The following is a 21,183-nucleotide window of genomic DNA, read 5'->3' on the forward strand; positions in this document are numbered from 1 at the left end:
AATCTCTCATTATCGGTGTAGTTGACGAGGATAAATGAATTACTCTTAGAGATAGTTTGGTTGGTTGGTGCAGAAAATTTATAAAAATGAAAGAGTTAGCTGCTGTTATGCACAAGGAAGGCATTTTAGGCCCAAAAATTATGAGGTTAAGTGGTTTAGAAATTCTGATCATTTTTGAAGATGAAGAGAGTAGAGACTTTGCTCTAAAAAATCAGATTGGAGCGTTGAATAAATGCTTTGACAAGGTGGAATTGTGGTTAGAAAACTTTCAGTGTAGCAGCCGACGGGCATGGTTATCGTACAGAGGGATTCCACCTTTTGTGTGGAGCCATTCTACGTTTAGAAACATTGCAGGAAAATGGGGAACTCTTATCTCAATTGAAGCAGGGACCTTAAATCCTGGCTCGTTTGATAGGGCCTTATTTTAGATCATTACGAACTGTAAAGTTCGAGTGGAAGAATCATGTGTTTTGAAAGTCGGGGATCAGTCTTTTACAGTATTTGTTTCCGAGATTGAACCTTGTTTTAGCCCTGATTCCGTCTGGGAGGATTCGTCTGTATCAGAAACGACAATTGCTTCACCGTTACCCACAGAGGGGGACCTCGATGGTGTCTCGCCAATAAAGTCTTCCGAGTTGGCGGTATGTACTGGAACATTTTCACGAGTTAATTATGATTCCACTAATATTAAGGAAGTTCAGCTAGAAAATCGAGCATTTATTGATGGCACGCATATTGGGGGCGGTATGTGTGGTTCAGGGTGAGGTATGGTCTGTTAAAGCTGTGTCCCCGACAGTCAGTAATGGGGTAGTTGCGCATGGGACTGATATCAATTCTAAAAGGTTCTCGGAGACCAAGAAGGTGGATTTTGTTAGTGGGGCAACTGTGCAGGAGCATGTCTATCAAAGTGGTGGTATTTTTCAGGCTTTGGAGAGTGTTAGTGGGGTACACGAGGAAGTGTTGGTTCAAAATAAGAGAGGGGCAGAAGAAGACAGCATGAAAAGGGTGTGAACCTACACATGCTTCTGAGGAATATTCTTTTCATTCCCCCATGTTGGATGGTCGTGTTTCCATGATGGATGGGTGTCAGAAACAAAAAGTTGTGGAAGAGAAGAAGGAAATTTTTAGTTCTCTCAGAAATTTTCAAGTCAAATTTTCGGCTCAAAATAGGAAGCCTCGTTAAAGTCGAAGTATGAGTCCTCAGAGTAAGGTTAAGGCAGTGGGTGTTTTGGAAATTTCAGGTGATTCCTTTCTTTTATCTGTATGAAGTTGGTTTTTCGGATGGTTTCTGTCGACTAGTCGAGCAAGAAGAGGCGTTAAGGTGGAAGCTGATTCTTGTACTCTGTTCGTGTGGAAGTTCAGGATTTTTTCTTTTATGCGGATGTTGTTTCTGGTTATCTGTTCGTGCGGAAGTTCAGGATTTTGTTTTTGATTTTGTTTGTTATGGATTGAGTTAGCTGTGATATTCGGCTTCTGGCTTGTTTTGTGTTGGTTTCGGGCTATGTTCAGGTGTTAAGGCTGGTCAGTCATTTTTGTGATTGTTGTAGCTTATAAGGTTTTAGCTGTGTTAATGTTGTCGTGTAGGGTTTTCTTGGTTGTTTGCTTATGTTGGGGGTGGCGACCTAGTTGTATTCTTATGTTTTTTCTAGTTAATGAAATCTTAAGGCACTCTTTTCCTCCTTCCGCTGATTAAGGAGCTTTTTACAAGATCCTTTAATCAAGAATGAGGTTTTTAACGAGGCCTGTAATTCTTATAAAAAAAATACTATGTGACAATAGTGACAATGGCATTGGAGAGTGCGAAACAAAGCGGAAGATGTCGGAAGCAAGGATAATGGTGGAGAGGAGAAAAACAGATGTAGGAAGCAAGTAGAATGGTGGAGAGAAGGGCGAGAAAACTGACGAAAATGGCGATAGAATAATCGAAACCTAAGTTGGGGAAGTAAATAGGGGAAGGAGTGGGCATTTGGGGTGAAGGGAATGATTCATTTGATGTAGCATAGAAAGAAATAAAAGGAAGAGAGTGGTTTAGGGGTGTACATAGGTCGGTTGGATTTTCAGTTAACCTAATTAGATCCGAAAATTATAAATCCTCCACCTATGTCGAATCCGGCCCAAAAAATATATACCCTTTCACTCTACTTAATTGATTTTTGTAAAAAATTGAAATCTTGGCATCAAAGAACATCTGAGGTAAAAAAACAAAAATTTAAATTATATCTTATAAAATGTTACGGGTGAATTTTAATAAGAGAAAATAAACTCAGTGACCAAAAATGCCTTATAATATACGATTTTAACCAACTTTTTTTGGATTTGCCAAAATGACCAACTAAATCGCAATGTGATCGATAATTCTTAAGAAACAAATGCAATACCACCAGTCGTTGCGATTTTGGACTATCGCAACGAATTTGAAATAAATCGCAACGCGAACTTCGACTATCGCAACGAACTTAGAATAAATCGCAACGCGGACTTGGAATAAATCGCAACGCGGACTTGGAATAAATCGCAACGCGAACTTCGACTATCGCAACGAACTTGGAATAAATCGCAACGCGAACTTCGACTATTGCAACGAACTTGGAATAAATCGCAACGCGAACTTCGACTATCGCAACGCGAACTTGGACTATCGCAACGAACTTGGAATAAATCGCAACGCGAACTTGGACTATCGCAAGAACTTGGAATAAATCGCAACGCGAACTTCGACTATCGCAACGCGAACTTGGACTATCGCAACGAATTTGGAATAAATCGTAACGCGAACTTCGACTATCGCAACGAATTTGGAATAAATCGCAACGCGAACTTCGACTATCGCAACGAACTTGGAATAAATCGCAACGTGAACTTCGACTATCGCAACAAATTTGGAATAAATCGCAACGCAAACTTCGACTATCGCAACGAACTTGGACTATCGCAACGCGAACTTGGACTATCGCAACGAATTTGGAATAAATCGCAACGCGAACTTGGACTATCGCAACGAATTTGGAAAATCGCATTGCGATAGTCGAAGTTCGTGTTGCGATAGTCGATGTTCGCGTTGCGAATCTGGAAACTAATTTGATATACCGGAGATCGCGTTGCGAATTATCGATCGCATTGCGATTTAGTTGGTCATTTTAGTAAATCCAAAAAAAGTTGGTTAAAATCGTATATTATAAGGCATTTTTGGTCACTGAGGTTATTTTCTCTTTTAATAATATGATAATGTATAATGTAACATTTTTAATATACAAAAAACAAATCCAAGCTGATAATAAGTTTATTTATGATATTGCAGTCCACGTTTTACATGCAAATAAGAATGGGAAAAGGAGAGTAACATATATATGTATAAACACAGGTGTATTGGAAGAGCAGAAGGTTCAGTTATTTGAGGTGGCCTTTGAACCTGCTAATTAGTTGCAGAACAAACATAAAAGATTTAAAACCTAGAGAGGAACTGCATTTGCTTGAGAAGAGGAGCCAGGGTTTCCATTAGCTTCTCACAAGGATGATTGTGAATGCCTTCATACGTCGTCACCACGACCCCCGTGTCCTTTGAAAGCCTTTGAATCTGCTTCTTCACATCGCATGTGTGATGTGTACACCGGTAATAGCTCCTCCATTCAATAAATAAAAAAAGCTGAATCATTAAATTAAAAGTCTATAACATAACCAACATAACTAAATAGTTTTTACTTGACGCACTACTGTAATTTAAAGTAAAATAAGTTTTTTTGGTATAACCCACCGATATCTGATCAATTGATCGATTAATCTAGATCGGATATTGCAGAGGCAAGGGCGACCCTCCCAACTCAGTTTGCTCCATTTACAACCATCAAGATTCGAACTCCTGACCTTGCTTAAAAGATTTAGTGCCTCATACCAATTGAATATCGGTTTAAAGTCAAATAAGGTAATAGTAGGACTCAAACCTTGATTCTTATTAATATGTTAATGAGTACTTAATTAATTGAACCAATCTATCATGATATTGTTAGGAATTTTTAAAAGTAAAATATAAATTATCTCTTACTTATATAACATTATTAGGTTCAAAGGATGTATTAATAAAAATTATTAGAAAATATTTTCGTTATTGAAGTGTAATCTTATTCATTAACAATCTATATAATGTTAATGTTTTACAGATAATATGTAATTTTTATATAATGTTTTAAGTCCTGATTTTAGATTCACTAAGCGCACTTCTTTTTCTTTTCTTATAGTCTCCTCTTCCCGAAATAAAATTGGAATTAAATTTAAAATTTGTCAAAACATTATATAATGACATATTATAATAAAATTTCGCAATTATATTAATTTTATAAATCATCATTTACTTCGTTAACAATACATAAAATTATATAACACATCAAATATTAACTCATAAATATCATTGTATTTTTGTTACTTGTACATACATGAAAAACTAAATAGCTAAAAGCAGGCATGCGTTAGTTACAATAAATAGGTTATCACTAGATTATACTAACATATGTAACTGAAGCATCCTCATCTCAGTTCGAAAATTTGAATAACATATAAATGCTTATAATTTTAGGTATAATACATTTAATCTTAATTTTTTGACAAAACATTTAATCTTAATTAAGTGGTATATAAATAAATAAACATATGCATTAAAAGTTAAAAATATAGAGTTACGAATAAACATGCATGCCATGCAACGTATACATAGAGATACAAACCTTGGATACATGCTATTCTTAACAGATTTCTGACCATACTTTCTCCATCTGTAACCATCGTCCAAAATGTCATCTTCACTTCTGGTTTGGAAAGCAAATCTGGGCTTGCTTCTCTTTTTCATCCTACTACCTTTCCTCTTATCCTTATGACCTTTATCATCATCCTGTTGAATCTGATAACCACCTCCATTTTCAGAAATCATATGATTTGAACCACTCCCAATCATTACCTTGTTCTCCTGTCCGAGACCAGAGAGGAGGCTAACCCAGTCGATGTCGGGAAGAATATTTAGACTACTTTCCAGAGGAGGGTTCAACGAGGAAGATGGAAAGAGGAAAGGGACGTTAAGAGGTGATAGTAAGGGCGGCGGCGGCGGTGTACTTTCTTGGCCGTCCATGTCAGGATGAAGGGTTCCGGGAGAAAATATGGAGAGGGAGAAGAAGTGAGAATGATGAAGAAAAGAGGTTTTAAAAGAGGGGGAAGAAAGCGGGGGAAGGTAAAGAGGTTGGACTGCCCCACAAGAGAGGCTTTTTTAATTCCTTTCTCTTGCAAACTTGGTGAACCCAACAATATCTCAACTACTTCTGTTAAACTGCCTCTGGTCCTGAAGTAATAAGCGAAACACGTTAACGCCAAAGCATGCGATAAACTCATATATATATTTGTGTATGTAATTCCTCGATAATTAATTCAAGTGTTAACTCGGAGCTGCATTTTCCTCCTTCCTCCCATAGTTTTGTGTAGTTTAGTCACTTACTGTAGATGACAATGAAAACTTGGATAATAATATTCTATCCAGTAACTCAGCTTCTTTGAGGGTCACACTTAGCCAATTCAATAGACTTTAGGTCATGGGATATACTGCACATGAAAATTTTAAATTTTTATATAACTTAAATATTATCAAGTTAGTGTACGGCGTGCTTAGGAGAGTCCTGATTAGCTCACCCATTAATTTCCAAAAAGTTGACTCCTTACTCTAATGCCCTGTTGTCTTATTTCAGCTTGAACTTTTGCCAAAAACTTCCAACATCGCTTAATTAAATTACCATGAACAAAATCTATAGTCTTAAAGAAATTGAACACTATCACCTATGTGACTTGAAAAGGCCATGGTCCACTACGAGGAAGGAAAATCGGAACACATTTCTTTATCCTTGTAAAATCCAATTTAATGTAGTTTGTTTTACATAATAGAGAGTGTGCAATTGGTTAACTAAATTTTAAACATTTATTATAAACAAATAAAAACTTTATTATAAAATAATTTTTAATATCCTCTCTCATCTTTTTTTTCTTTACAATTTGCGTCATTTTTTATAGATCAAACCAACTTTTTTTTTAATTTTGTTTAGCCAGCGACGACAATAGTTTTGATATTGGTTGCCGATCGTCGGTTGTATTTTTTCTTTTTTTCTTTTTTAATTTTTTTATAATAATAATTATGTTTTTGTGACACGTTTATCTCTGTTCTTTGGTAGTTTTCGGTTTTTTGGCTGTTGTTTTCGTTTGTCTTTTTTCTCAGGGTTGGATTTGACACGACTGATCAATATGGCACTTATTTGTTATCATGTTGATCTTCTCTGCTTTGGACCCTCGGATTGATTTGGATACACATTTTAAGTTTGTGGATAGTTTTCTCACGCCGCTCGACTCTGATTTGCGATTTGTTGATGATCTTTTAGTAATTTCATCCCCTTTTATGGTTTATTTGCCGATGCAATCGGGTTTATTCGTATATTTATTTTGTTCGAACTTTTTGGTTAGATTTTTTAACATTTTCCTTCTTTGGTTCTTATAGGATCTAGGTGGCTATTTTTGTCTCATTGGTAATAGGAAAATATCATAATTATATTTTAAGTTTACAGTTATGTTTGTAAATCTTTATTGTAATTTTAGTTATTTTATATTTTAATAAAACTAACGACTTTATAAAAAAATGACTTTTAATATGATATATCTTTTTTACTTTTTTTCAAAAACACCTATATCTAAATTGACGCACACATATAGACTACGTTACTTGAATATGGATCATTAAGGGATAACACATTTTTCTTAATCATTTAGGGTTTATGTATTTTTACTTTAAATACTTAAATTACAGGTAAAATTAGAAGAATAATGTATTGGAGGGAGAAAAATAGGGAAATGGGGTTGGTGAAGAAAATAGAAAAAGGGTGAACATGATCGAGGAAGAACTCATTATGTGGGTTTTGCTACGTGGGAGTGTTAGCATGATAAATCAGCATCATGCTCGTGCTTGTGCTGCTATGCGTGTACCTAGCTTGCATGGTGTGTTAGTTAAGTAGTTAGAAGAGGTGGTTAGTCTAGCAGTTTAGGTTGTTAAAGTCAGTTAAGGAGTCTGTTAAGCATAAGCTAGCTCCTCGGAGTTGTATATAAACAACAACAGCGTTGTACATCGATGTAGCTTTTTATGAGCATAAAATACAAGTTTAGTTTCACTTTCTACTGATTTCCTAACATGGTATCATTCGCTATCGATCGTGGGATCGCATGTTCTTTCTTTCGCCTGTAATCTAAAGTCGCCTGAAGTACTGCTTGCTCATGGATCTTTCATCCGGTGCTTCTCGTGGTTTCACTAACAAGAAGGTTAATGTGGTTCTTGATGAAACCAACTTCTTGTTATGGAAACAACATATTCTACTCATGGTTAAAAGCCATCGACTGGAGCGGATTCTGACTGATGTTGTTTCTACTCCACCAATGTCGATTCTTGATGACAATGGTGAGGCTCAAGTGAATGAAGCTTATGAAGAGTTCATTGCCCAGGATAGTGTCCTGGCATCTTGGTTGTTATCAACCGTAAGTACGCATCTCTTATCACAATTTGTTGGAGTTGAAACAGCTGTTGCAGTATGGGAAACAATACTCAAAATCTTTACAAACCGCTCTACAATATCAGTTATGAGTTTACACTATAAATTGCAATCTATCAAGAAAGAAAATGATAGTATGCGTATGTATCTTACACGCATTAAAGAAGTTTGTGATGCCCTTGCATCGTGTGGGAGTGTTGTTCCCCCAGTCGAACAGATTGTAAGCATTTTGAGGGAACTCCCTTATGAATATCAGTCATTCATGGCTGTTGTCTCCACCATGAAAGAAGCTCTCTCAATTGACAACATTTATGCTATGTTGATGGATGTTGAGGTGGAACTTGCAGGATTTGATGAGAAACATGACAATTTGCCCATAAGTGCAAATTATGCTCGGAGTAATATTGATCGTGCTTTCTCCAATAGCCAGGATCACAGGTCTGGTCGTGCATCGTCTGCTGCAAGAAATGGTGGTCGAGGACGGGGTCGAATGCGTGTTCAATTCCAACTCTGTGGGAAGCTCGGTCACCTAGTTGATCGTTGTTGGAACTGGTTTGTTGAAGACTTTACCTGTGTACCAGTCAACAACTACCCTTCCTCCAAGGATAACTCCACCAGCAACTATTCCACGAATGGTTCAAACTCCACTAGTAGTAATCAGGGGTGTGAATGTTGTTCTCGAAGTAAGATGGAATCCCAAGTAAATGTTGCTGCAGCGAACTCTGACCGATGGGTTATAGACTCCGATGCCACTCACCATGTCACCATATATAGAACAAACCTTACAACGCATATGAATTTCATAGCCCATGTAAACTTACTGTTGGCAATGGTAACCCGTTAGACATTCAGTTGGTTGGTGATTCAAGTTTACCTTCTGCTTCTAGAATGTTGATTTTTCATGATTTTCTGCATGTTCCTCGTGTAACCAAGAACTTGTTTTCGGTCTCAAAGCTTGCTAGGGACAACAACATATTTTTTAAGTTTCATGCTAGTAGCTGCTGTGTACGAGATGAGGTGACTAGTAAGGAAACTGGAGGGCTTTATTCATTTGTAATGAATAAGACTGCGAGGAAAGACAAGTGCACGTTTGCTGACATTAGCCTTGTTACTAAAATTGTACCTAATGAAATAGAGGAGTTGTGGCATCGAAGGCTTGGCCATCCCTCTAGTGATGTGCTAAAATAAATTACTAAAGAATTTGATGTAATAGTTGTTGTTGATGTTAATAAAATATGCATTGCCTGTAATATTGGCAAAAGTCACAAGTTACCCTTTGTGCAATCAAATACAATGTATGATACACCTTTTCAACTTATCCTTACTAGCTTATGGGGACATCCACATGTTTCCTCGAATGGATTCAGGTTCTATGTGTCATTTGTTGATGCATATACTCGACATATATGGGTTTACCTTCTAAAATACAAGTCTCATACCACTGAAGCCTTCTTTTTATTTCAAAGAATGGTGTTAACCGAATTCAATGCTTCCATTAAATCTATCCAGAGTGATTGGGCTGGAGAGTTTCGTAGTTTTTCACCCCTACTAATCAAAGATTGCATTGTACACAGGCTGTCATGCCCTCACACATCCGAGCAGAACAAAATTGTTGAAAGAAAGCACATACATCTCATTGAGATGGCACTTGTGTTACTGGCACAAGCTTCCTTACCTATGGAATACTAGTCATATACTATAATTGTTGTTGTTTAGTTGATTAATAAATTACCTACTAAGGTTCTGCAGGGAATCTCTCATAGTGAGAAGCTGCTGGGAAAGAAACTAAACTACAATGAGCTGAAAGTGTTCGGTTGTCAGTTTTTTCCTCACCTGCGACCTTTTTAAGCTCATAAACTTGCGTTTCGCTTACAACCATGCACATACCTTGGTGTCAGTCCCCAACATAAAGGATTTCAGTGTCTTACAGCCGATGGGAGGGTTTACATATCTCGCCATGTAGTTTTTAATGAGAAATTGTTCCCTTTTAGAGGTCGAGCAGCTATAGTTCAACCACATGTGATTAAAAATCAACAGTCATAACCTAGAAATTGTAACTAAAATGCAACGTATATCTGGTCATCATGTAAACACTCCAGGCAGTACTGAGTCAGAATCTTCAGTATCCTATGGTATGGAAGATGCGAGCATGAAAAAAGATACTGGTGAATTCTCGAGTGTGGATGCATCCACTGAATCATCTGCTGAACCTAGTCTTGAACATGGATGAGAAGTTGTGGACCTACCTTATAGCATGGTTGAATCGAATAATGATGCGCCTAACAGTGAGGCTCCAACTAGTGTTGATCCTAAAGCCCCCTGGTATTTTTGTACCACCTATGAATACTCACTCTATGCTTACAAGAGGGAAATATGGTATCTTTAAGCCTAAAGCCTATTCAAGCTACTTTGACGAAAATGTTCCCTCAACCGTGGCTGAAGCCTTGATATCTCCAAAATGGGATACAACAGTCCAGGATGAGTTCGATGCACTTCAAAAAAATGGAACCTAGAAACTTGTTAAGCTTCCTTCTAGACTTACTGCAGTAGGTTGCAAGTGGTTGTTCAAAGTGAAAAGGAATCCATATGGCTCAGTGCATATATACAAAGCACGACTGGTTGTAAAAGGGTTCTCTCAAGTGCCTGGTCAAGATTACCTTAACACCTTCAGTCAAGTTGTAAATTCACATCCCTTATTGTTGTCTTATCGATTCTAGTAGCAAACAACTAGGAGTTGAGGCATGTTTACATCAACAATTCCTTTCTTAATGGGGACTTACAAGAAGTTGTCTTTATGAAGCAACCACCAGGATTCGAGCAGTCTGCTGCTGATGGTACCCCTTGTTTGCCAATTACAGAAAGCATTGTATAGCTTGAAGCAAGCCCCTCGTAACTGGCATGCAAAACTAAAAAATGTACTGCTACAGATTAGATTTCAGGTGTCTCAGGCTTACACTTATTTTTTACTAACACTGGGGCAGAATGTGTATACCTCATGGTCTATGTGGATAACATAGTTATTACAGGATCTTCAACCTCCATGATTGCCAATGTCATAAGCATGCTACAAAACACATTTTCCCTCAAAGACTTAGGACCTCTCAGCTATTTTCTGGGAATTGAAGTAAAACGGAGTAATGGAACTCTAATGCTTAGTCAAAGGAAGTTTGTATTGGAACTGTTGGAAAATGCTGGCATGAGGAATGCTTCATCGTGTGCTACGCTTATGATCCTGGCACCTAAGTTGTCTGAGGATGGAGAGTTACTAGCTGATGCTACTATGTATCGATCCATTGTCGAGTATTTATTGTACATTTGTCATACCAGACCTGAGCTTGCCTTCAGCGTAGGGAAGGTGGCTCAATTTATGCATGAGCCTCGTGAAATTCATCTAGTAGTAGTAAAACGCATCTTGAGGTATCTTGCAGGAACTGTGGACTTCAGCTTGGTGTTTTTGCCTTCTAGATCGAAATTTATAGTGTCAGTATTTGCTGATGTTGATTGGGGTGCAAATATTGCTGATTGTAGATCGATCTCAGGGTATGGAGTGTTCCTTGACAATCACCTGGTTGCTTGGAGTTCAAAGAAGCAAAAGTATGTCTCTCGTTCAACGATGGAGGCTGAATATAAAAGTCTGACTGATGTTACTGCTAAAGTTACATGGGTAAGTACTTTTCTAGCTGAGCTTGGCTTAAAGCAGCGTGTGAAACATGTGATTTGGTGTGATAATACAGGAGATGTTGCTATGAGCGCCAATCCAGGTTACCATTCACAATCGAAGCATGTTGATCTTGATGTCCATTTTATCCGTGAGAAGGTGGCTACTCAACAGTTGTGTGTAAACTATATCCCTGCAGCTCATCAAGTGGTTGATGGATTTACTAAACCACTGTCTAAAGGTGCGTTTGAAGTATTTCGAAGGAAGATTGGAGTTCACGAATGTACCAAGTCAGAAGAGAAGAAGAAGAAGAAGAAGAGGGAGTGTTAGCATGATGAATCAACATCATGCTCGTCCTCGTGCTGCTATGCGTATGTACCTAACTTGCATGGTGTGTCAGTTAAGTAGTTAGCAGAGGCAGTTAGTCTGGAAGTTTAGGTTGTTAAAGTCAGTTAAGGAGTCAGCTAGCTCCTCGGAGTTGTATATAAACAACAGCAGTGTTGTACATCGATGTAGCCTTTTATGAGCATAAAATACAAGTTTAGTTTCACTTTCTTCTGAGTTCCTAATAGGGAGACATGGTGTTTTTCCAAAAACAAATTGGCTAACCCTTTCGATTTATTGCATAAACTGCTGAGACAGCAAGCGCCTCTTGAAGCTCCTCCTTTTAATGCACTTTTGATCAGTTTAGAGCGGAGTAGAGATTGTAAAGGAATGATTAAAGTTTTGGCTGAGATGAAGGAGAGTGATATTAAGCCAGGATTCTAATTAAACAATAATGTAAGTTGCTTAGTGTTGGCAATGCGACGGAGGAGTTCAACAAAATCAGTGAAGAAAGCAGGAGTGATGGTCTTTCAATTGAGGCCGATGTTGTTGTATACAGTACTTTGTTTGATGGACCATGTAAAGTAGGGAGAGTTGAAGATGGGCTGCAATTGATGGAACGGATGAAGTCCGCAAAGTGTTTGGCATCTGATACGGTTACTTCTTATGCTTGCTCGATCAATGCCAATGGATATGCATTTTGATATGCAGGGGAAAGAACTAAAGGGCAATACGGTTACTTATATTACTCTAATTATTGCTCTCTGATGTTAGCAATTTCCATAAGCTGGTTCATCTGTTTGATCAAATGTTGAGAAGTGAAGGCTCTCCCGATGTTAGTGTTTTCCGTAACTTGATATTCGGGACATGGAAGAAATCAGAAAATTGCTCTGGTTTTTTGCAGCCTGCAGTTTTTTGATGATGTCAATTTAATAGTTTATATTATTTCATCTGTAACTTATGAATCAAGAACCTATACAAGAAAGGTGATTGAAGATGTAATGATCCTATGATAAATTAATGATCAATTTCCCACTTTAGTTGTATAAGAAAAATACTAAAAACAAAGTTTCCTAGAAATAATACTTCTCCTAATTCTGTAGCTAACTTTACCAGAAACATGAAACTATTTTCCTCTACTCGTTAATGGAATCCTAGATTCTAAATACCGTCGGCGGCAATAGCTGCATTGCTAGCAATCCAAGGAAGGTCAACAGTCGGCTGTAAACAATCAGGAAAGCAATTGCCGGTGACCATGTCGGCGATCCCTTCTAGACCCTCGAAGAAATCATCACTCACCCCCGTGTCCGACATCCTGAGATCATCTTCCCCTTCGTCTTCAACCAAATCCTCTCTGCTCTCCACCTTTGTACTACTACTTTGAACCACGAGCTCTTCGCCCACGGAGGTCGTCAGAGACGAGCTGCTGGCAGGTTTGGCAGAATCACCGGGTATGACTATTTCTGGGTTCCAGGGCTTCTGACGAGTGCTGCCGACGAGTGAATTACGGTGCGTCGGAGCAGGGTCGTTGTGCTCAGCCGTGTATGTGACTATGAACATAGATGGGTTGGATCTGTTTTGTTCAACTTGTTTTCTGGCCAAACATCCCTTTGAAATGTTACATCTGTAATGACCCCTGTTGTTTCATCAAAGAAACAAAAAAACAGAGCTTTAATGAAAATGTCCAATCAAAAAGACCCAAAAAAACTTGAAAAGAGACAAATACGCATGATTTCCTTTACCTTGGATAAGGGGAACCTTTGATGGGTTTCTGACCATATTTTCTCCATGCCCACACATCTGAAGACAGCCCTTCTACTGGGACTTGGCAAACCTCTTTTAGTTGATTCTTTCTGTTAAAATGGCAAATTAGACACCTTTAAAAGATCAAAGAAGAAACTGGGAAATTTCTCAGATGGGATTCCAAAACATGTACTCTTTTACTTTCTAAATTACCTTCTTTTAGATCGAGAATTATGAGAATTGGATGTTGCAGATTTTTTAATAATGACAGTAACAACGCTAGTAACAGAGCCAGCGTGAGACTGATTCCGTTGTTGCTGTTGTTCTTTGGACAAGCCGGTAGAAGAAAAGAAAGATAACGACGTGCTATGTTGGAAAAGCGGCTGAGATTTGAGGAAGGAAGACTTGTAAAGCTCATGCAGATCTTCCATGGAACTTCTAGCTTCAATTTGATTCGAAGAAGACAAATCGTGACCCTGAAAAGCGTCTTTACTACCAAATAAAGGAAATAAAGACTGATGGCACAAATTTGCCTTGAAATAACCGGTTGCAGCACCGCCGGTGCTGGTTGTTGAAAAGGCGACGCAACCTCTGACCACGCATGCAAATTCCAATCGACATCCATGAAACCAGTATCGTTTTCCTCCCTATTGCAACTCTGGCGATTTCTCCACCGAGAAACTGTTGGGAAAAACAGAGAGAAAGAAGAAGACAAAACAAGGAGCTGACTATTTTAATAAGAAAGGAAAAAAATAATATGAAGATTGTGTCAGAGTGGGGTTTCTACAATTATATATAATAATTAAGATACAAAAAGGAAGGAGAGTGGTATTTTTGGTTGGCTGAATTGGAATCTCAAAGCTTATATCTCGGCGTTTTTCTCGATATATCACGTATATATTATATATTCCCCTGTCAGGTATCCTTCATACTATTTTTTATGATATAACGCCGTTTGCAGTAAGGCGCACCCCTGCAGTATACTTTACGTTGATTTAGCGTCATGTGGGGTAAGGCACGTCCCCTGTAGCGCGCTTTATACTGAGTTGGATACACGTAGCTATAGCGCAGCCCTTGGGGCGCACCTTACTCCACGTAGGGCTAGAGCGCGGTACAGGGGCTACGCTTTTCAATTATCACATGCTCAATTATCAGACATGCATAATGCAAGGCGCGGTGCAGGGACCGCTCCTTGCATAATTTACCTGAAATTCTCGGCTTTAAAGAATCCTCTCTCAGCTATAAATAGCCCTTTCCCCGTAAACTCTCTCACAAACAATCCTTTCAACCAGTAAATAACACCCGATAATCCTCTTATATTTGATTCAGAAGTTTGTTCGATCTTTCGTTATAAGGTGATTTTGTTATATTATTTTTTTATAATTATATATGATTATTTGAAAAAAATATTATACTAATTGTTTTCAATTAATTTCTGTGTTTGTAAAATTGGAAAGTGGGAGCATACGTCGAAATATTTTTGCGGTGCAGGTAATAATATAAAATTATATTATTTACGTTCATGTGTAAAACTTTTATTATGTTATATTTTTTGTTCATATATTATTTATTTAATCAGGTTTGTTTCAGTTGTTTTTTTTGCAGATATAATATTGTCGCACTTTTAAACTCTAAGAATGACGCGACTTTCAACTATTGTTTATTATGATGGAGAAATTCGAGAAGAAGAAACCAACGTTGTTTTCGTATCAAATGAGCGTGTTAAAATATCATTCAAGAGAAACATAACTCTTGAGGAGCTGATAACGAAGATTTCGAGGAAGGTTCATGTTGGAAGTAGTAGAAGAATGTCGTCGTTGCAGTACAGATTTCCAACATCATTGTTGCCATTAACTTATACATCATTCGAACTATCGAACAATGATGATGTTAAATGATGGCCAATTCTCAAAGTAATTATTCAGACACCTATATTGAGATGTATGCAAAGTTTGTTCAAGTGCATGTTGTTCAAGGTCAATCATTAAGCTCCCACTATGGGCTGGCTGAACAAGTTGATCAAGTTGACAGCCCGACTACAATAATGTGTAATGATTTTAACGTTATAATGGGAAATCCGTATCATGGTTTCGTCACATCAACTTCAATAGGGAGACATTAATCTGTAACTCCTTAAGATATGTACCGAGGTGGGTCCACGAATAATCCGTATGGCAACATCGCGTCCAGTTCAAGGGGAAGACATTCATCTGCAAATTTCTTTGACTTTAATATGGAGATGTCATCGACGCAACAATCTGTGCAATTTCCATTTGACATGATGGCTTCAAACTCCAGGGGGAGGCATTCCATTGCGAGCTTTTACGATCTCAATGTCGATATGCCTTCTAGTTCAAAGGAAAGACGTGCAAGTAGTAGGTTCTTCGACCTAAATGTGGAGAGCATGGAGGAATCATCATCTCCACCAGAAGAACCGCTTCGTGAGCCTGGTGCGGATGGTACTGAGACTGGACTATTCATTCACCCAGAATCACCGCAATTCAACTTCGATAATGATGTAGATGAAGTTCCCTCAAATGTGGCACAAGCTAACCCTCCAGCACATATGTATGAAGCTGATTATGGTGCAATGTACGGGCCAGAATTTGCGGATATGCCTCATCTCGGTAACTATGGATATTACTCATCAATAAATAATGGTGAGTTATCTTTAGGCATGGAGTTTTCAAGAAAAGAAGAAGCGATGATGGCTATAAAAAAATTACAATATCCATAATTCTGTTCAATCGAGAGTCGATCGCTCCACGACAGAAAAATATGTATGTTACTGTGCCCGACGCGAAAACGGATGCAATTGGATGGTTCGCGTATCGAGGAGGAAGAGAAAAAACAACAGATGGGAACTAACAGTATACAACGGTCCTCACACATGTTGTGTTGGAGGGGTCAACCAAGATCATCTCAACTTAGACTCTGAAGTGATATGTCAAGCCATCATGCCCATGGTAAAAGCAAGCTCTCATATACTGTTGTTGTGTTGATTTCAGCTATACAATCTTAGTATGGGTACACTGTCTCCTATAAAAAAGCTTGGTTGGTAAAACAAAATGCCATGGTCAAACTTCATGGCGAATGGGATGCATCCTACAACGAACTTCCAGGCTGGTTTAGGCTGGTGCGGAGGTTGAATCCTGGGACAATTGTGGACTTCGAAACCTCCTATGCATACCATAATGATCGAGTTCTTCGCGATCGATGCCAATTCTACCGGGTTTTTTGGACTTACCCACAGTGTGTTAATGCTGTCAAATATTGCAAGCATGTGGTCCAGATCGACAGGACTTTCTTGTATGAAAAAATACAAGCAAGTATTATTATTGGCAGTTGTCCAAGATGGCAATCGCAACATTCTTCCAGTTGCTTTTGCCCTTGTTAAAGGAGAAGATACAGATTCTTGGGCTTTTTTCCTCCGAAACTTACGTTCACATGTTATCACGAGGGAAAAAATCTGTGTCATTTCAGGTTGCGGAGCCGGGATCAAAGCAACAATGGAGTCTTTGGGTCCAATGTGGCAACCACCCTTTGTCCAATATAGGTATTATCTCTGACATATTGCTGCGAACTACCATGGAAGGTACAAGAAGAATGATGAGCATCAATTAATTGTGCGTATGAGCAAGTGAAACTGATGTAGTTTATTTTCTTTCGATCATTTTACTTTTGCAAAGAAAGTAAGTTATACATTTTTTGATCAGGTTACGAACTACTTCCTCAAACATTTGAATCAATGCTTCAAGATTTGCAGGTGAAAAACGGGGAAGGATACGATTACATCAGCCTCATTGATAAAGAAATGTGGACAAACGCATATGATGGTTGATATCGATATGGACACATGACGACCAACTTGGCTGAGGCAATCAATTCAACCTTAAAGGGTTCACGTCACTTACCTGTAGCGGCTTTGGTAAAAACTACATATTTTCGTTTAGGGGCACTTTTTGCGAAGCTCGGGGGACAAGCTCAAATCTGGATGCAAGGCGGTCATGTCTATCACCCTAGATTAGTTGCAGATCTACAAAAAAAATTGCTGCATCAAATGGAATGTCTGTAACAAGCTTCTCTAGAAGACATGAAATGTTTCGTGTCACAGAGTTGTTGTGACCTCTTCAAGGGATTGAAGCTGTGTCGTTAAGAGTAAATCTACGGGACAGAATGTGCGACTGCGGGTTTTTTCAAACTCTGAAGTATCTATGCTCTCATGTGATAGCAACTTGCTCACATACATGTCAAGACTATAATTGTTTTGTGGATCTCGTATACCTACTATCTGAAGTTTTTAAGGTATACGAATTTGAGTTCCCCCTATAGGTAATGACAAAGACCCTGATGAGGTTCAGGATTGGCTTTCGATTGTACCAAATCCAACTTTATTGAGGGAGCGTGGTCGTCCAAAATCTAATCGAATTCATTGTGATATGGATATTCGAGAAAGATCTAGATAAGACAGAAGATGTGGGCATTGTAGAAACCCAGGATACACTAGAAAAACATGTCCACTTCTGTTGTCATCAAGTAACAATTGATGAGGAACTGATGTAGTTGTTTATCAAATAAGAATTCTTGTACTTTAATTTGCATTTACTTCAAGTTAATGTCATTCGATCTTACAATAAATGACAAACTGAAGAAAGTTATCAAACACAATTATTAAACTTTATCATAACAATAACAATTTGGTATTTGAATATAATTTTAAATACAACAAACTTACAATAAGTATTAAATGTTAAATGATAAACAAATTACAATAACTGATATTAAATGGTAATAAACAAAATTAACCAAAATACATTAACAAAAAGTCCAACAAATTTAACAAAATAAATTAAAATAAATCCAACCAAATTAATGAAATAAAGTAAGTATTAAATGATAAATAATAAAAAAATTGCAATAAAAAAGTCCAATAAATAACTAAATACAAATATAATAAAAATACAAAATCTATCGATGCCTGCGACGCGAATGTGTTCCGTAGGGCGGTGGTTGTCGGTCTCGAGGAGGATTTCTTCGTATCAGTAGTTGTGACTCCTCATTGTCATCATCATCACCATCATCGTTGTCGTCGTCGTCGTGAGCAGCTACATTAGGTTGATGAGTAGCTGATGACGATGAAACACCTCCATAGAATAAGGACCTTGGAGGTGTATGACTGGCTATCCCACCGGCCTGCGAATACTGGGAAAACTCATAAAACCCAGACATCGCTGAGTGTGAAAACTGTACAGGATGTGTCTGTGCTGCAACCATGGGTGATGAGGCTGAACCCACCAAAATGTGGGCAAATGAACTCCAAGTCGGATCTGCAAACATAGACTCATAATATCCTCCAGGAGGGATCATAAAACTCTGTGACGGTGGTAATGACGGGGTCATAAAACTAGGTGACAGTGGCGACAGCGACATCAGGTAAGGGAACAACGATGGCGACATCACATATGGCTGCGGAAGGTAAGTCGCTATAGATGGTGGCTGTTGTAAAGGTCTTACTGGTGCAGCTTAGGATGAACCGAAAGCACCTGCTCTCCATCCATGAATCGAGGGATGATGGTGTTGTTTCGGTAAACGTCTCTGTCGACGTCGCTGAAAGGTCCGCCCTCATGCATCATAGGAAAGTTAAAACGGTTTCCCGTTACTGTTGAACCACTCGTAATAACCGTCAGCAACCATCAAGAGGTCAGTAAAAATGGGCTCTCTACAGGGAAGGCGCCGATGTCGATCCTCCCACAGCACGACCCACTCGTGATGCCTCACCAGCCAATCTGTATTGATTTTGTCGCGTCTATCTGTGCTATGCAACTCGTCCATATTGCGAGGTGCTTCCGAAATTGGTTGAAAATAATCAAATTGTCGGAGCACGTGATCAATGGAGTGCCACTCGACGATCGCATAACAGATCAAAGGGACCATCGCCATCCAAACATCTAATGAGCCCCTCAACTCAGGTGGGATCATCATTCTCACATCATCATTAGAATATGGCATCAATTCAAACTAAAACAAATATATATAATTTTTATCAAAATAATAATCTAATTATACAACTATAATCTAAAATCGATTTTTAAACATTAAAAGGCATACCTATGTGCCAACCTTCTGATCGATTAGCACCCTAATTTTTTCTAAATCATCAGGTAGCTCCTGATGATTTTTCCTATCAGTAGACCACCTATTCACGGAAAACAAAATTTATTATACACTGTATAAAATGATTCATATACGAAATCAATTTTATAATTACCTTAAGAGTATCAGAAATACGAATGGGTTATTGACAACGGGACATAAAAAGGGCAATCAATACTATACCCAAGACTGCAGCAGCAGGAGACACCCGTCGATAGCATTTTTCTTGTAGTTAGTGGCTCGACACATCTCCTTGTACAGGAAAACCAAAATTACCGAGCCCCAACTGAGTAATCCGGCCAGACGAAAGTCGCTAAGATGTCGCAACCACATACAGTAAACTTGGTTGCGCGATTTGTCCGGCATCAACAACCCTCCTATCAGCTGCAGTATGCATGTCTCTGCATATATTTTAACTTCATCATTAGAGGCGTCCTCGCTCAACTCCCGAAAATTAGAAACTAACCAATTTAACGGTATCCGACCACCGTTAAAACTTTCCGGGACATGTCTTAGATAGTCCCGGCACAAAGCAGTCCATGAACCGTGCGACATCCCCGATATCACATCTCCATCCACCGGAAGTCCCTCATATCTACCTATGTGATCGAATCCAACCTCTACTAAATACGGCAAGACACGACTAGGTATCACTAACTTAAGGTTCCTAAAAGGATCTAATACACTGTCCATCTCCTAAAATTAAGTAATTACAAAAATTAATTTTTAAACTAATAATCATGCATTAATTAAATAAATAAATTATTACTAAAAATTTAAATTATATTAGAACGTTAAAATGTTAACGTATCAGCAAAATGTTACTGTATCAGCAAAATGTCGCGATATATGATTTCCATTCAAGCGAAGTAAACCTCCTTCCATTTTATATCTGTAAAAAAATATTAAAAAATTTAAATACTTAAATAAATTAAAAACAAAATATTAAATATAATAAAATATACCTTAAACAGTTAAAATATAATATAAGAGTATTTGAGAGAAGTTGAGAGGATTTGGTGTGATGAAAGTGATTGTGAATGAGGGTATTTATAGGGAGGGGGTGAGATATGAACGGTCGGGGTAGGTAGGTAATTAAACCTAAGGCGCGCCTTACTAATGCGTGCCAGATTTAAAGGTAAAGCGCGACCTTTGCCCCGCGTTATACCCCATGTGACGTCAGATTAACGTAAAACGTGTTACAGGGGGCGCGCCTTACTGCAAAGGGTGTTAGATCAAAAAAAAATTGGATGGTGCATGAGGGAAATATAAAGTCAAAGGATGATATATAAGGAGAAACACCTTTTATCTCGTCATTTTACTTTTTTTTTTTAGTTTAGCCACTACCGGTTTTGACCATTGTAAATGTCAATGGAGATATTGATTAATGTGGTTAAAGAGTCAAAACGGCGTGTCGCTCTTCACTGTTGTATTATTTGTTGCTGTTCCTCTTATATCTGAGTGGAGGCTCATGAATAGTCGACAAGTGAGAGAGAAAAAACGGAAATTGAATAAAAGTGGAGACCAATTATCTGCCTAAGTTACCTAAATATCATGTTTAAAAATTATTTCTTAAATTGAAATTTACTTCTTAGTAATTTTTAAAAAGTATACTTTTACTAATTAAGTGCAAATAATTCAGTTAATCATATCTTTTATAAACATATTTGATCAAATATATTTTATTAATTAAATTCGAGTGATTATCGCATGATGATGTTACAATCTGAAAAGGTTTTTGAGGCTTTT

At 38.0% G+C, this 21,183-nt stretch overlaps 1 protein-coding gene and 1 pseudogene across 1 annotated transcript; both read right to left on the reverse strand.

Moving 5' to 3' along the window:
- Nucleotides 1–3,442: 3,442 nt before the first annotated feature.
- On the reverse strand, nt 3,443–5,135 carry LOC120158507 (probable WRKY transcription factor 43). Its single transcript, XM_039169328.1, has 2 exons — nt 4,716–5,135; nt 3,443–3,620 (listed from the first exon to the last, which is right to left on the reverse strand). Exons 1-2 carry the CDS (start codon nt 5,111–5,113, stop codon nt 3,443–3,445), a joined length of 576 nt encoding a protein of 191 aa, XP_039025259.1. The 5' UTR covers nt 5,114–5,135.
- A 7,548-nt stretch (nt 5,136–12,683) lies between these two features.
- On the reverse strand, nt 12,684–13,906 carry LOC120158506 (annotated as a pseudogene).
- Nucleotides 13,907–21,183: the final 7,277 nt, after the last annotated feature.

The sequence above is a fragment of the Hibiscus syriacus genome, unplaced genomic scaffold (genome assembly GCF_006381635.1).
Source record: "Hibiscus syriacus cultivar Baekdansim isolate YM2019G1 unplaced genomic scaffold, ASM638163v2 tig00111318_pilon, whole genome shotgun sequence".
NCBI classification, from domain to species: Eukaryota; Viridiplantae; Streptophyta; class Magnoliopsida; order Malvales; family Malvaceae; genus Hibiscus; species Hibiscus syriacus.

Bases quoted from the DNA above. Each gene is read 5' to 3' on its own strand.
- LOC120158507 (XM_039169328.1), bottom strand. From the start codon at position 5,113: ATGGACGGCCAAGAAAGTACACCGCCGCCGCCGCCCTTACTATCACCT. The intron at 3,621-4,715 runs GTTTGTATCTCT...TATTGAATGGAG, and splicing joins AAGAATAGCATGTATCCAAG to GAGCTATTACCGGTGTACAC.